General features: G+C 42.1%; 2 protein-coding genes across 2 annotated transcripts; both read left to right on the top strand.

Moving 5' to 3' along the window:
- Positions 1,578 to 5,901, top strand: LOC8079631 (malignant T-cell-amplified sequence 1 homolog). Its single transcript, XM_002457710.2, has 8 exons — positions 1,578 to 1,755; positions 3,645 to 3,726; positions 3,819 to 3,886; positions 4,118 to 4,215; positions 4,399 to 4,535; positions 4,817 to 4,884; positions 5,174 to 5,237; positions 5,537 to 5,901. The coding sequence occupies exons 1-8, from the start codon at positions 1,745 to 1,747 to the stop codon at positions 5,552 to 5,554; spliced, it is 546 nt and encodes a 181-aa protein (XP_002457755.1). The 5' UTR covers positions 1,578 to 1,744; the 3' UTR covers positions 5,555 to 5,901.
- On the top strand, positions 8,397 to 13,599 carry LOC8079630 (lipoamide acyltransferase component of branched-chain alpha-keto acid dehydrogenase complex, mitochondrial). The gene is made up of 8 exons (XM_002457709.2): positions 8,397 to 8,886; positions 8,978 to 9,133; positions 10,002 to 10,127; positions 10,819 to 11,198; positions 11,299 to 11,546; positions 12,124 to 12,212; positions 12,828 to 13,055; positions 13,151 to 13,599. The coding sequence occupies exons 1-8, from the start codon at positions 8,656 to 8,658 to the stop codon at positions 13,262 to 13,264; spliced, it is 1,572 nt and encodes a 523-aa protein (XP_002457754.1). The 5' UTR covers positions 8,397 to 8,655; the 3' UTR covers positions 13,265 to 13,599.

Here is a 15,609-nt window from a genome sequence, read left to right as displayed (position 1 = left end):
ACGGCTTGGTGGCTTGTAACTCTGTTGAAGCACGCAAGGTGATTGTACGGTGCTCCGAAGAAGAGATTGTGAGGGGTACGGTGCTCATCCCGCGGGAATCACGAAGAGCAACTCTATTAGATTGTGCGTGTCATTGAGCTACCTCACTTATGGGTAGGTTCTTGCGGTGTCCTAGGGAGGACGAGGTTGGTGTAACACATCTTAGCCGCTGAACCATCAAGTGTTGGTCGACACAACGGGGACGTAGCTTGGTGGCAACCAAGTGAACCTCGGGAGAAAATCTTCGTGTCAACATTGTTCTTCCTGTTGGTTTGAAAGTCCCTAACACAAGCTTGTTCTTACATTGATATACTTGTGTTTGTGTAGTTGCTCTTGTAATTAGTTAGCTTGTGTAGCTTGCTAGTTATCTTCTTACTTGTGTAGCTAGAAATAGTTCCCCTTGCGTGACTAATTTGGCTTGTGTAACCTTGTTAGTCACATTGCTTAGTTTGTGTAGTTAAGTAATTTGTACTCTCTAATTTGGCATTGGTTGTCTTGTTATTGAGCATTGCTAGTGAGCTTAGGAGATTTGTGTTTTTGCTTACTACCTGTGTAGAAGCTCCCTCGGTTTGCAAAGTACTAGTGGCATAGGTTTGTATGACCTTGCTCCTAGAATTGGTTAGGTGAGCTCTTGCTAAGGTAGCATTTTGTTTGCTTGTTTAAGATCTTTTACAAGGTACTAGAGTACTTAGATAGAGGGGTGTAGTCTTGGTTAGACTAATAGTTTTAATTCTGTATTTGTTTCGATGAGCCGACACGATAAAATTTTAGAAAGAACTATTCACCCCCTCTAGTCCGCCATCTCGACCCTTCACATGGTCGTAGCCTATTTGCGTTAGAGATGACAACTCTAGGCCTCTAGAATGGTGGGCCGACATCCCGAAGACGAGGTCAAAGCTTTGTCAGCGTCTCATGCCAACATTGGTAAGAACTAAGAAGAAGACCAAAACAAAATATTGTGGTTGTTTTGATTAATTTTTCGTACGTTAGCCATTAGAGATGATTTTCAAGCGCATGAGAACTAGAGAGTGAACCAACAATTATTTAGGGTGGAATACAAAAAACTTTACTAGTAAAACAAGTTTTATGAAATTTGGATGTGGGTGGAGCTTCTTCTTAGGCTGACCACAAGATTTGTAATGGCACAATATATAAGATAATGTTAAACATGTGGTATACCTGTATGTATGCGACTAGAGCACGCTCGTGGCACAGTTTCTAACAATTTTTCTTCAATATATAAGAACATGATTTTCCTTATAATGCGCTCACCCAAAACACCATATTTTCTACAAAGTAATTTCATCAGAGAAACATTTTTAAGCACAATCATCCCACGAACACCACTGTCTTGTTCTAGCTAAAATGAAAAATGTTCCGGTCAAGAGAAAGAAATTCTAGCATAATATAATAGCAACATGGGCCTGGGGAGTCCCAGAACAACATTCCGCACCTGCATCGGTTGACAGATCCTGATCCGAGCGGGCTGCTCTCAGCAAATTTGGGCCCAATGAAATCCAGCCGGCCCGCGGCACCCAGAGGAGAGGAAGAAGGTCCGGGGAGCCGCGTCTTTCTTCCGGTTCCAGTTCCAGCACAGCGCGGCATCTGCCGCATATCTCCTCCCCCTGTCGCCCGCCGCCGCCGCCCCCGTCCGCTTCAGTCCGACGCCGAACAAGGGGAGGGACAAGTCCGTGCGGTGTGCGCCATGTTTAAGAAGTGAGTCCTCTCCTGCTCCCCTCCCACATCTTTCTTCCCTGTAACCCCTTTCCGATTCGCGGGCTCAGTAATTCGATCTGTCGTTGCCGTCCGCTGCGTTTCACCGATCCGGTTCTCCATTGAGATTCGCCGCTGCTAATTACTCTCGCACCACCATGCGTGATTCGGGATTGTGTTTTCTCTCTGTTCTTTTCGCTGGGATCGGGGATCTGTGGAAAACGACCACCCCTTTGGCCGCTTAGTTTCTCTCTGAAACATGGTAGTGGACTTCCGTAGGAGCAAGATGTGACAGCAACGTTGGTCGGCATGGAGTTCTTGATACATGAGTTGCGATGTGCTGAAGCTGCTCGATGTTGCATCAACTGGCTGACAAAGGGCGGCGTTATGACACTAGGGTGCAGTTGCAGTTAGAGCTGCCGTTGTGCGGTTGGAGTTTCTGGATGTTGAGGTGTGCCGTGTACAAATGTGTCATGCTTGTACCACACCTCGGTGCATATGGTTATGCTTCAAGTCTGCTGTAGAATTACCTTTGGTGGCAACCTGCTATTTATCAGAAAATTATTTAGGGTGGTACAGATGCAGCAGTAGAGATAAATCTGTTCACATGTGCTTTCTTTCTTAGGCATGTTTGTAAGGCCAGCTTTCTAAAGCTAAAGTATTTTCATTGCAAGTTACGTATACAACTATATAAACCTAAATGGTGGATCCCCATGATTTCTTGAAAGTAGTATTGTAGTAATGGGAATGACATATATGACACTTTTTAATTAATGCATATAGGGAATATTATACATTTATATTTCTGGATAGCTCTTACTGCACTTGCTTGCACCAGATCTCTCTGGAGTGCATGGCTTCTTTTCCCTTGGTACCCTCATTTGAGCCAGCTAAAGCGTGCATGCTTTGGTTGCAAGGCATCTCTTAAGATTCATACTGCCATGTTTCAATATCATAAATGGAGTGAAACTTTTCAAAGGACACTACACTACAGTGTTTGTATTTTCAAACCCTTTAACAAGTAGTTCTTTACTTTAAGATGATTTTAAGTGTATTTATTAGTGCAATAGCTTCACTGAATTATATACTTTGTCAAGAATCTTGTCTGCAATATTTTAGATGTGCATTTTGGAATTTCCAAAAGTTCTTAACTTTAGCGTGAGGGATTGCCTTGCCTGCTTTGTTTCCGTATCGGTTATCATAATTTTGGCAGCCAAAATGTTTGCCAAGACTTTGTTTGCACACCTTATAGGATTAGTACAGAAATCATTTAGCCTAACCTCTCTATTATGAATTGGATACTTGTAGTATGTCATGTTTTATAACATCACAGGTGACAAGACTTCAGTTAAATTGCGCATGTACCAATTTACACTGTAGTTTGATTAAGTACTCAAGATAGAAGAGTGGTCCCATGTGTTTGAGTTTATCCAGGAACAAGAGAATGCTGAATTTCTGTTGTGATGTCACTTTTTTTTCTGGATTGTTTATATTTTACCAGAACCATTAATACTATATGATTATACCAAGTAAGTGAAGTAACTGACTTGTGCCTCCTGTGCTTTATACTAAATTTTATTCTGATTGTTGCAAGCATATGACATTGATGATGTTCTCTTGAATGGTAGAAGTTCCCATAAGAATAATCAGTAGATATGACATTATTATTTGTTGACCCATAAGTAGTGATCTTAACCTGGAAATTATACACGTAATTTGTTATAGTCTAACATCATCATATAAAACATTATTGATTACCTTATGACTGTATATATTATCAGACACAGAATGGTCCATGGACTACAAAGTTGTTATACTCTATGCGAGGCTTTTCTATCTTTTGGCAGTTTTAACACAGACTACTCTTTTAATCTTGTTATTTACACCTCCAGGTTCTCTTCAGAAGATATATCTGGACAGAATCAAGTTAAGGCCTCTGTACAACGAAAGATTCGGCAAAGTATCGCTGATGAGGTATTGTTATAACAAAGAATCTGCTTGGATCTCTATTTCTTTTTCAGTTACATAATCTTCTGCCTAGCTTACCAAAATTAACTACATTGCAGTACCCCAGCCTTGAACCTTTGCTAGATGACTTGCTCCCAAAGAAGTCACCTATGATTGTTGTTAAATGGTTAGTAGTTTTTCTTTCTTGTTCGGCATGCTTGTTAACTATACACTATGTTTTTTATACATAATTTTGCTTACCTGAAATTGTATTTGACATTTTTTCTTAACTATTCTTCCAAGTGAAGAATAAGTAAATGTACTTGTACTCTTTTGGTGAAATAATATTAAATATATAAAAAGTACTTGTGTGACCTTTGAAGTGCACTGATAGCAGTTTATTTCTTTCTTCCTGCAGCCAAAATCATCTGAATCTTGTAGTGGTGAATAATGTCCCTCTATTTTTCAACATCCGTGATGGTCCTTACATGCCAACCCTGCGTCTTCTTCATCAGTGTAAATTTCTTCCAAATTTTCTGGCATGTCATCTATGCATACAAGATGTATAGCATGATGTGAAACAAATTTTAGGGATTATCCTTTTTTGTTTGTATGCATTTCTGTTAGGGCTCTGTCATTGTTAAAATTGATTTGTTGGGGAATATTAACTGGTATGAAAACTTTGCTTGATTTGATCAGATCCTAATATCATGAAAAAGTTCCAAGTGGATAGAGGCGCTATCAAATTCGTTCTATCTGGTGCAAACATAATGTGTCCTGGGTTGACATCACCTGGTGGTGCCTTGGATGATGAAGTTGAGGAGGAAACCCCAGTGGTAAATGGCTTATCCTAAATTTCTCATATGTTACAGATGAATGCTTAATATCTGCTTCAGTAGGTAGTCTGTAACAAAAAAAATTGTATACCTTAGTGTGCTTCTGCATTCTGCAAATGAAGGGTATACACTTTTAAACTGTCCATACTGAGACATTCTGCATCGCATCTTTATGGTTTAGTTATGCACCATAGTTAATGATAATTTCTTACCAAGCTTGTTCTTCCCTTGAACATGCCCGCTGTCACTCTCATGTTCTCTGTTTAAATATGTTTTTCCAGGCTATAATGGCTGAAGGCAAACAACACGCACTGGCAATTGGTTATACAAAGATGTCAGCAAAAGACATGTAAGTTTCACTCTGAAGTATTGATCAGTACTAGCACTCAGTCTGGAAGTAATACTCCAAGCGCAAAGCTTGCATTCATGCACGTCTCCTCACTCTGTTTTTGAGTGTCCATCAATTTTTGTCCCTAATGGTTTCAAGTGGTTGCTCTGCACTTTTTTTCTTTCCCCTAACTATGTCTATCCATGTGGTATGAACATAAAATATCTAATTTTAGCGTTCCTTAATATTGCATCTGACATAATTCTATCTAACACGTCTTCTGTTGGCAATGCTCTGATTATATTCGTAGAAGGACCATCAACAAAGGAATTGGCGTTGACAATATGCACTATCTAAATGATGGCTTGTGGAAGGTACTTGGGTTTACCTGTCTACCTTATCGTCTTTTCAAATTCCAAATAATGAGTACTTGCATCATGTTGTCGCCAAGTTTCATTACTCATGAGCAATGAAATTACAATAGTTCAACAAACAAAAGCAGAAAACGACTGAGCTGAAAAGGTGCCAAAATTGGACTGAACACAGAGGGTTCAGCCCAATTATAGCAGTAAGCCTTAATGGCAAATGAGATTATTATGGAGTAAAGAAAGGCTGAATGTAATGTATCTAGGTTGTTCTGAGTTCTGATACTGATCACTTTTTCCTTGGACAGATGGAACGGCTCGAATGAGAAGAATCCTGAGGGGCTCATAACTTGCGGCAGACGGTATTGATGAGATATATAAAAAAACCAGCAGGACTATCTGCACAGATGGTGTCGTTTAAAAAGATGAAGTACTAAGAAGCTTTATTTACCGGAGACAAGTTGAGTTTACTCCGATCCTTTGGTGTTGGAATGCATGTCAGAAGCAGGATTATGAATGCTGTGTTCAGCGCTTTAGATTGGCAGTGTGTTGGTGCGCTTTTCACAAGTTGTAGCATTTTCAGCAAAACAATTTACCCTCAAATGGAAGCAAGGGAGGAAATCTATAACGACCCGCAAGTAATTTGATCTTACAGTTTGTTTTGGGTAACAAATTTTTTTACTGACACCCTGCGAGTTAGGTTGTTGATAAATATCTTTTCAATATTAGTATTAGGCTTCGGTATTGTTGGGTCATGCTAGTGCATCATCAATGCGAACAAATACGTAGGATTATTAAAACGTGGGCACATGAAGAATCATTAAGTAGGTCAGGTGTGTTGCAATATGAGCAAGGAGAGAGGTAGAGCTCCCTTAAGCTTCTCATGAGACTGTCTCCAACAGTCCAGACCCAAAATAGAGAGGCATTCGATGTTTTTTTGGGTTGCCCACAGTTAAAGGGTTACTGACCCAAAACTGCACTTCTCCAACGAGCGACGCAAACAGCAGCCGAGCGCCTCCTCCCCAGCCCCCACAGCGGCGGCGCGCCTCCTCCTCGGCTCCCAGCGGCAGCGGGCGCGCCTCCACCTTGGCCCCTGCAGCGACGGCACGTCTCCTCCCCGGCTCCCAGCAGCAGCGGCGCGCCTCCTTCCCGGCTTCCGCCACGCGCATCCAGGCGAGCGCCGCCGCCGCCGTGCGCATCTAGGCGAGCCTCCAGGTCGGCATCCGCTTCATCAGCCGCGGCGGCCACAGAACGCCCTTGGCGGAGCCACTGTTGGAGTCGGAGAGCGTGACAACGGTGAGCTCGCTATCCATGGACTCGATTGGCTAGGTGTGGCGCGTGGCAGGCAGTGTGAGGAAGGAGCCACGAGATTTGCATCGTGGGGAAGAGAGGACGCATATTTGCGTCCGGGCTCCACTCCTACGCAAAATGCGTGCCGCCTTTGCGTCTTCCGTTGGAGACCGATTTTGGAATGCAAAACACTGTAGAGTACCTATTATGCGTTTGGGTCACGCTTTGCCTCCTTTGTTGGAGATAGCCTGAGTTTCCAAAAAAAATCTCATGAGTAGTCTTTATTTAGCTCCTCAAGATTGATCAAGAGACTACTGAATCATAATACTATAACCGTGCTAAAAATTTGATCCGTACAAATCACAGTAAAATTTGAGACATTTGAAGCCTTCCAAACTTCAGTAAAATTTAGGCTCCAAGCCATATAAAATTTTTAATAACCCAAATCGTAGTAAACAAAAATAAGTACCATTTCGTTGGCATCATATAATCACAGATAAACCATACTAGTAACCAACTCGGCATAATAATCATGTGATGCCAACGAAATGGTGAATATCAGTTGATCGTGGGAGCAAGGCCAAAGATGTCAACGGGACTCGTTCCTTGATTTCTGGCGGGGAATTCATCCATTAGAGGACGGAAATCGTACAACCATGAGCTCTGTTCCTTCGACAGTGAGGCTAGTAGGGGTCCCACATTCCTGCATTGGCAAATCATAGGCCTTGTTTAGTTGCAAAATTTTACAAAAAGGGAGACTGTAGTACTTTTGTTTGTATTTGATAAATATTGTTCAATCATAGACTAACCAGGCTTAAAAGATTCGTCTCGCAAATTACAAGCAAACTATGCAATTAGTTATTTTTAATCTATAATTAATACTCCATGTATATACCGCAAGATTCTATGTGACGAAGAATCTAAAATTTTTTGTAAAATTTCTCATGAACTAAATAAGGCCATAGCTTGATTTTTATGAATCCTATACGATGGGAAAGAAAACAAATCAGTAAATAGTACTTTCCGGCCAAACAAATAAGAAACTCAAAGACCTCACCTGTTCATGGACACATGTGTGTGACGCTATTGTGGCAGTACGAACATTACATAAGTCTATTGTAATTGAGGCCTTGTTTAGATAAAAAAAATTTTGAATTTTAACACTGTAGCAATTTCGTTTTTATTTGACAAACATTGTCCAATCATAGAGTAACTAGGTTTAAAAAATTTGTCTCGCGATTTTACAGACAAACTATGTACTTAGTTTTTATTTTCATCTATATTTAATGCTTCATGCATATGCCGCAAGATTCGATGTGGCGAAAAATCTTAAAAAGTTTTTGGTTTTTAGGATGAACTAAACAAGATCTGGCTCTCTATCCATGAAATTTCATCGATACATAGCGAATTGGCGTCGTATATTCATAGCATAACATAAGAACAATAAGAAATCAAATTCTTATCCATACTAGAACTTAGAGCATAGGAGAGCAAGTAGATTTGTAGATGGAACCAAATACACATTATTTACAAAAAAAAAGAGTCTTCGTCATTTGATTGATGAAATTAAATATCTAGACCGATGACCGCAAACACAGCATTTTTATAAATTAATTAACAAATACATGGATAAAGAATTTCACTCATATACCTTTTACTCTAATACAGAAAAAAATCGGATTTCAAGTAGCCGTTGCGATCTTTATATGTGATGCATCAAATGTCGTAAAATTTCGGATCAGATAGGAAAGTGCCAAGACGGTGACGCCGCCAGCTCAGCTCGTGTTCGACCCATGCTTTCCACGAAGCATGGGCAGGACGGACAGGAGCAGCAGCTCTGCAGCCGATGATAAGCTAGGCAGAGTCCCCACTCCACTCTGCTCCTTGTCAGCTGCTCGCACTTGTTGCAGTGTCCCGCTCCCGCACTCCTCTTCCTCCCTCCCTCCCTCCATCCTCTTCTCGTCGTACACAGCGCGCGCACGCAGCTGCCACCGGCCACCGCGCCAACCAATCCAAAACTCCGCCGCGCGCAGATCAAGACTGCCACCAGCCACCAGCACTCCAGCAGCGCTTCAGCGGGAGACGTGACGACTGACGAGACGAAGCTTGCGCCTCTCCTCCCCCCCACGCCGCCCACATGGCCTGGGCTCGCCTTGCCTCCCGCTCCCGTCTGCGCCCCGCGGCCTCCGCCTCCGCCTCCGCCGCCGTCGGCCGACCGCCAAACGCCTCACCGTCGGTTCCGCCTCCCACACCGCCCACTGTGCCTGCGGCCACCTCCGCGCCACCGCTCCGGCATCTCCTCCTCCTTCCCCGGCACCGGTTTGCTGCCGCCGCGTCCTCGGCGTCGACCGCGCGGCTGCTCGGTGCCGTAAGTCCGCGACCCCCCTGACCTCATTCGTTAGCCCATCCCTCGCTTTCACTTCGGTTTTGATCTTGGACTTGGGCTTGGAACCGTGCAGCGGTGGCCCCAGGGTCACGGTAGGAGATGCTTCGCGAGCGAGGCCTCCGCGGCGCAGGCGCCGCCGGGGGAGGCCTCTGAGCTGGTGGAGGTGCCACTGGCGCAGACTGGGGAAGGCATCGCCGAGTGCGAGCTGCTGCGCTGGTTCGTCGCCGAGGTGAGTGCGAGGCTGGGTACAGTTTCACTTGTCCTGTTCTGCTGCTCAGAATTGTGCTCCGGAGATATGGATCATACGATTTCGTTTATTAGCAGAGAGATTGTTTTGCTCCCTTGTTTCAGAGTTCAGTAGCAGAATTGGTACGTTCTGGAAGGAATTTTGATTTTTCAAATTTGAATTGATATGTTTGTTTGAGAGCACATTTTGACTGTAACCTGTTACAAGACATGTCAATTGGGTTCAGTAGCAGCACAGCTTGTCTTTTTCCCTCACGACGTCAATTGTTGATGTGATAAATAGTGTAACTGCTGCCTAATTAGCTGAGAGCAACTCCAGCAGGACCACAACACTGTAGGAAAGTCAAACAGTTTTGTGATGGAATTAGAAAAGAAGGATAAGTCCTATACACGGCCTGTCTAAAAACTGTTTCACTTTCCTTGAACATAGGTGATCAAAGAGGTATTACAAAGAAATATGGATATGATTGAAAAAAAAATCTTTAAAATAACTAGAAAGCCATTGTTGCTAACAATTTTGAACTTTGAATACTATTCTGGGAGTTAAGAGCATCTATAAGAGATTAGGTAAAATTATATTTTAAACTACAAGATTTAGCTATTGTGTAAAATAAAAAACTCACTCAAAGCATAGAGTTCCACAACAGCTTTTGTATAGGATAGCTAGTGAGGACGACATGCTATATATGAGAAGCGAAAGTTTAGGAATAGCAAACTTGCTATTTTAGCAAACCAGATAGCACATCTGTTGGACTTTAAATTTTGCTTTGAAAATGTAAAAATAGCCTAGATAACATGGATAGCATATCTGATGGAGTTGCTCTAAATTTCTTGAGTTGTTCATTTTGCAGGGTGACCAAGTAGATGAATTCCAGCCCCTTTGTGAAGTACAGAGTGACAAAGCAACTATCGAGATAACAAGTCGTTTCAAGGGAAAAGTACATCAGATTAACTTTGGCCCTGGTGACATAGTCAAGGTAGTTATTAGATCGATTTTGTTCAAGTTACTTCTCTAAATTATTTGAATAAACTTGATGGCATGTTGTGCAATTCTTAAGTGCGTTCTGTGGTGATTCTTGCAGTATCCCTACTTTGGTCAAACTATTTTGCTGCCATTTACATACCAGTAGTCAGCAATACAAATACTTGTTGACTTTTCAACATCTTCAGTGTGCAACTTTGGGTACTGTTTTCCATTAGAATATACTCTCTCCATCCCAAATTATAAGACGTTTGACTTTTTTGTTCCCAAGTTTGACCACTAGTCTTATTCAAAAAACTTGTGCAAAAATAGTCAAATTTAAGTCATCTTGAAGAATTTTAATTAATAAACCAAGTCACAACAAAAGAAGTGATATTTTGTATAAATTTTTGAATAAGACGAGCGGTCAAACTTGGGAACAAAAAAGTCAAACGTCTTATAAGTTAAAATTTTTGATACATCTAATAAATGCATGAGATTACGAAAGCTTTTTTCAAGAAGAATCTACACATGTTTTTTTTAATGTTTCCTAACTAAGTAGGAGTATATTGAAAACTATGGTGGTTAAAGTTTTAAAAGTTTGACCAGATCACGGTCAAAGTGACAAGTATTTGTTATCGGAGGGAGTATTTCTGCTTAACTTATATTTTCCCAACAACTTACGTAAGTCAATTTATACTTCTTAGGTTGGTGAAACTTTACTGAAAATGATTGTGGGTGACAGCCAAATTGTTTCCCCAGATAATATAGTTCCATCTGCTGATAAGTCCAATGGAGTAGAGTCTGCAGTTTCCTTAAGTGAAGGCAATGTTCCTAGTGGAACTCTCTCTACACCAGCTGTTAGGCATCTAGCAAAGCAGTACGGGATCAACATAAATGAAATCGTTGGAACAGGGAAAGATGGTAGGGTTTTGAAAGAAGATGTGTTGAATTATGCTGTCAGCAAGGGTGTTTGCAAAGAACAATCGTCAGCTTTGGAAGGGAACATTGATCAAGTTGAGTTACTGGAGGAAGGGAAATCATTACTCGATGAGCACGTCTATGAAGATAAGAAAATCCTTCTCAGGTACTGTAAAAGTTTTCAAGATGTCTACACTGTAATGATAGGTCATATGCATGGTTGCTCAGTATATATGTGATTTTAAGCTGATCTATCCTTTCTGCAGGGGATACCAGAGATCAATGGTCAAATCAATGAGCCTGGCTGCAAAAGTTCCACATTTTCATTATCTGGAGGAAATAAACTGTGATTCTCTTGTACAACTAAAGACCACATTTCAAAATGAGAACAAGGATCATACTATCAAGCACACATTCCTTCCGTTCCTCATAAAGTCACTTTCTATGGCACTGAGTAAATACCCTATATTGAACAGCTCTTTCATCGAGGAAACTAGTGAAGTTGTGTTCAAAGGTATGCAATATTTGAGTTTTCCATTTCGCCTTGTTTCCTTTCATCTCAGAAAATGATACAGGAAACAGTTGAACTGATGACTCAGATGCAGAACTTCAGAAATCCCCCATCAGAAAATTGTTATCTACATTTCCCTATTTACCCATTCAACTGCTACTTTACTCTGTAAACATGTACACTTCTTTTTTCTCAATGCTTGCCCTTCTCATCTTCAAACTACCACCAAGAAGTCCACTTATTGTGGAAGGAAGGTTTAATGAGTAGCATAGCATTACAGTCTGGTGTTTTCTGCTTGCAATAACAAAACTTAATTGTTTCGTGCAACAATTTGAACATGAATGACTAGGGGTCATGTTCATATGGCAGGAATACAGAAGACTGACCAGTAGATCTATTTACAGGATTGTGGTTTTTTGCATTTATGACAATACATTGTGTGATTTAAAATTCAACAATGAATGATACTCAGCGATTTTCCGTTCCATACTACAGTATTACACCATACTAAGACACCATTTTAATTGTATCCAATGCATTATTCTATTATGGTGATGAAAATTAGTTTTTTATTTTCTAGGGTCCCACAATATTGGGGTCGCAATGGCTACAGCACATGGATTAGTCGTGCCAAACATCAAGAAAGTGCAGTCCCTATCAATATTGGAGGTTAGTAGCAACTTATTTTTTCTCCTGGAATTCATGATAATTTTTTTGCTTTGATCTATAAGATTTGTCCCTGTAATTTTGTTGCTAGTTCCTAAAGGTTGGAACAATGAACTACAATAAGTTTGGATAGTTTCAGAAGTTATTTCCAATTTTTTCAAGTCGTCCGATTAATCATGATTAATCGTGATTAATTGTCCTAATCGGTCCATGTTGACTGATTAGGAGTAACGTCGACTTGTACAAGTCAATCGCGATTAATTGTCCTAGTCAGTCCCATGGCGACTATGTTCGACTCGACGACTTGAAAACATTGGTTATTTCTTTCTTCTGCAGAAATGAAAATAAATTCTTGTACTGTACTCAGCTTTGGAGATAAACAATTGATCTTCTAGCCAAACCTCTGAAGAATACTTCCATTCAGATAACCCTCATTCAGCTAGTTAGTCATTTGCACAGTAACTATGCATCGCATGCAACCTAGTAAATATGATATTTATGTATCACAACCAGAGAATTTGAAGACTGTCCAGTGAGATCTTCAGCAGTCATGATTGTTGTGTGCCTCGTGCCCTCGTCTGCCTAATATTCTGATTATCTTGACCATCATTGCACCAGATCACGAAGGAATTGGCGCGATTGCATGAGATGGCATCGCACAACAGGCTAAGCGCTGCAGATATTGAAGGTGGCACTATAACACTTAGCAACATAGGTGCCATTGGTGGCAAGTTTGGCTCTCCCCTTCTGAACCTACCTGAAGTTGCCATCATTGCCCTTGGGCGGATTCAAAAACTTCCTCGCTTTGATGATGACGAAAACGTTTACCCTTCATCCACAATCAATGTATGCCTGTTACAAACTTACAATATATGTTTCACTAAAACTAAGCCTGCACTGCTGGGTTTCACTAATTTCATCCCTCAACCTATGGTGTACAGGTTACTATTGGAGCCGATCACCGAGTTGTTGATGGGGCCACGGTTGCAAGATTCTGTAACGAGTGGAAGAGCCTCGTGGAGAAGCCAGAGCTACTCTTGCTGCATATGCGATGATCCAGTAAGATACTAGTACCTACTACGAGAGATCGCCCAAACCTTTTTAAGATGATCTGAAATGGAGGCATTCCGGTATCACAGTGAAATCCATGTATTCAAATAAATGATCAACGTGGCTTCTCTGCCTGCAAACAGTGGAAATAAAGCGGAGAGTTATTCTCGAAAGTCCTAACTAATAAGCTTGCCTCGCCTCAGAACGTTATGTTTTTCTTTGCTGACATCCATAGATATTCTTGCTCCGCCTATCAATCTAAGATGTATTTTTATTTAAAGATTGGAAGTTTTGAACAACAATTAGTGAAACAAATCCGTTAATCTGTTTGCTTGCATAATTAGTACATGGGCAATAAAACCCATCTAACGAGACAGATTGATTCAAGGTGGTTTCTTCTTTCATGCGATTAAAGATTTCCAAACGGGCTGCATAAAACGAGCTGGCCCGAGTTTGGTGCGAAAAAGCCCGGCCCTAACCCGGCCCTAGCCCGTCCCAACTGTGCCCGTGCCTAGGCCACGAAGTCGGCCCGTAGTACCGGCCCGGGCATGGCCAGCTCCAACGGGCAGCACTGCTTAGCTGTTGGATGAGGGAGGAGCGAGGACAGCCGTTGGATTTAGGGCGAGGCGGGGCTGGCCATATATAAGCCGGCCACCGCGGCCGCTCCCTCCCCAAACCCTAGCTCCTCTCAGTCTTCTCCCTCGCGCCGCGCCTTGCCCATTCGCAGCTCGCTCGTCGCTCCTCGCCCGCAGCCCGCTCGCAGCTCGCTCGTTGCTTTCTCGCTCTCTCGCTCATCGCCAACCCCTGCTCCACCGTATCCATGGCGAACTCTGGCGGGTAAAGGGTCGCATCCGGTGGGTTTCGTCTCGACGCTTTCCCCTCCTCTCTGCCTCTCTCTTCTCTATCAGATTTGGTGGTTCCGCCCTCAATCTGCATTTGTTCCTTTGTTCTTGATCCCTAAAAATTGATTCCTCCGCGACTCCTCCCCGTCTTCTGTCCGTCGTTCTCATCGCCGGTCGGCACGCCCTCCGAGGCTCTGGTCTCCGTTGAGGTACCGGGTTGTGCTCATGGTCCTTCTCGTCGTTTTCAACGCTCCAGCTGCATAAGTAATCCCTAACCCTAATCCCAAATCCTAACTATTTGCTATGTTCCCTTGTTCATTGATGCAGCCGTCGAGGTACCGGAGACGACAAGGATGGCCCTGGGCGACGATGAATGCGAGTTTGATCACTCGCAGAACGATGAGCTACGGATGTGCGGGATGATCGGGGATGATGAGGACAACAATGTCCAAGGCGACGTTGGTTGCGGCCTTTGGGCGATCTGCTGCTGATCCCCATCCCCATGATGATGATGGCATCCCGATGGATGCGGCTGCAGCCGATCCCGAGGGCGACAGTGACGATAGCATGGTAGCAGGCTCCAATTGGCCTTCTACCTCTGCTGTTTGGAAGGATTTTGACAAGCTGTGCAAGAAGGTTCCCGGTAAGAGGAACCCGATCAAGTATAGTGATGTCTGCAAACGAAGAAATACTCTGCTTATTCTGCTAATGGTATTGGGCATCTTACTCAACATCTTAAGGTTTGTGTTCAGCATCGTGAGAAATGTCGTATGTCTCAAACTCATAATGGTTTTAACCCTGATGGTTCTGTTAGAAGTTGGACATACAATGCTGATCTTGCTCGTGTTGAACTTGTTTGTATGCTTGCTAGGCTAGATTTGCCCTTGATGATTGGTGAAATAGATGCTTTTAAGGAGTACATTAGAAAGGCTCATAATCCTGCTTTTAATCTTGTGTCTAAACAAACCACTGGTAGAGATCTGTTTAAGTACTTTAATCAGCAACGTGAGAAGTTGATTGCTTGTTTACAAGATAATGCTATGTCGTCTGTTGCTGTTACCTCTGACATTTGGTCTGGAAAGGCCAAAGAAGACTACTTTCATTAATGTCGATTGGCAATTAGAGAAGAGAGTGCTTGGTTTGAGGTTGATTGATGTCTCACATATTGCTGATAACATTGCTGAGCGTGTTAAATCTGTCCTTGCTGAGTATGTTATACTCAATAAGGTTTTCTCTGTGATTTTGGATAATGCATCTGCCAATGAAAATGCAATGGATAAATTGAAACCTATACTAAAAGAGTATTTAGGTGCTGATCTGTTTTTGCATCAAAGATGTGCTTGTTATATCATTAACCTGATTGTTGAGGAAGCATTGATTGTTGTAACTCCTCTCATTGATAACTTTAGAACTGCAATCTCTTTTTTGAACTCATCTAATCAAAGAATTGTTGCATACAAGAGTTATTGCATTGCTTCATCTATTAACCTAGGAAGTTCTCACTAGAC

Source organism: Sorghum bicolor, chromosome 3, assembly GCF_000003195.3.
Source record: "Sorghum bicolor cultivar BTx623 chromosome 3, Sorghum_bicolor_NCBIv3, whole genome shotgun sequence".
Classification (NCBI taxonomy): Eukaryota; Viridiplantae; Streptophyta; class Magnoliopsida; order Poales; family Poaceae; genus Sorghum; species Sorghum bicolor.
Note: the sequence above shows the minus strand (reverse complement) of the source record. Positions and strands in the feature narration are given on the sequence as shown.

What these genes read in the sequence shown, in the direction of transcription:
- LOC8079630 (XM_002457709.2), top strand. Translation starts at nt 8,656, where the DNA reads ATGGCCTGGGCTCGCCTTGCCTCCCGCTCCCGTCTGCGCCCCGCGGCC. An exon ending in CCGCGCGGCTGCTCGGTGCC is followed by an intron (nt 8,887 to 8,977) that starts GTAAGTCCGCGA and finishes GGAACCGTGCAG; the next exon opens with CGGTGGCCCCAGGGTCACGG. An exon ending in ACCCTTCATCCACAATCAAT is followed by an intron (nt 13,056 to 13,150) that starts GTATGCCTGTTA and finishes TATGGTGTACAG; the next exon opens with GTTACTATTGGAGCCGATCA.
- LOC8079631 (XM_002457710.2), top strand. An exon ending in CCTGCGTCTTCTTCATCAGT is followed by an intron (nt 4,216 to 4,398) that starts GTAAATTTCTTC and finishes TGATTTGATCAG; the next exon opens with ATCCTAATATCATGAAAAAG. An exon ending in AAGATGTCAGCAAAAGACAT is followed by an intron (nt 4,885 to 5,173) that starts GTAAGTTTCACT and finishes TTATATTCGTAG; the next exon opens with AAGGACCATCAACAAAGGAA.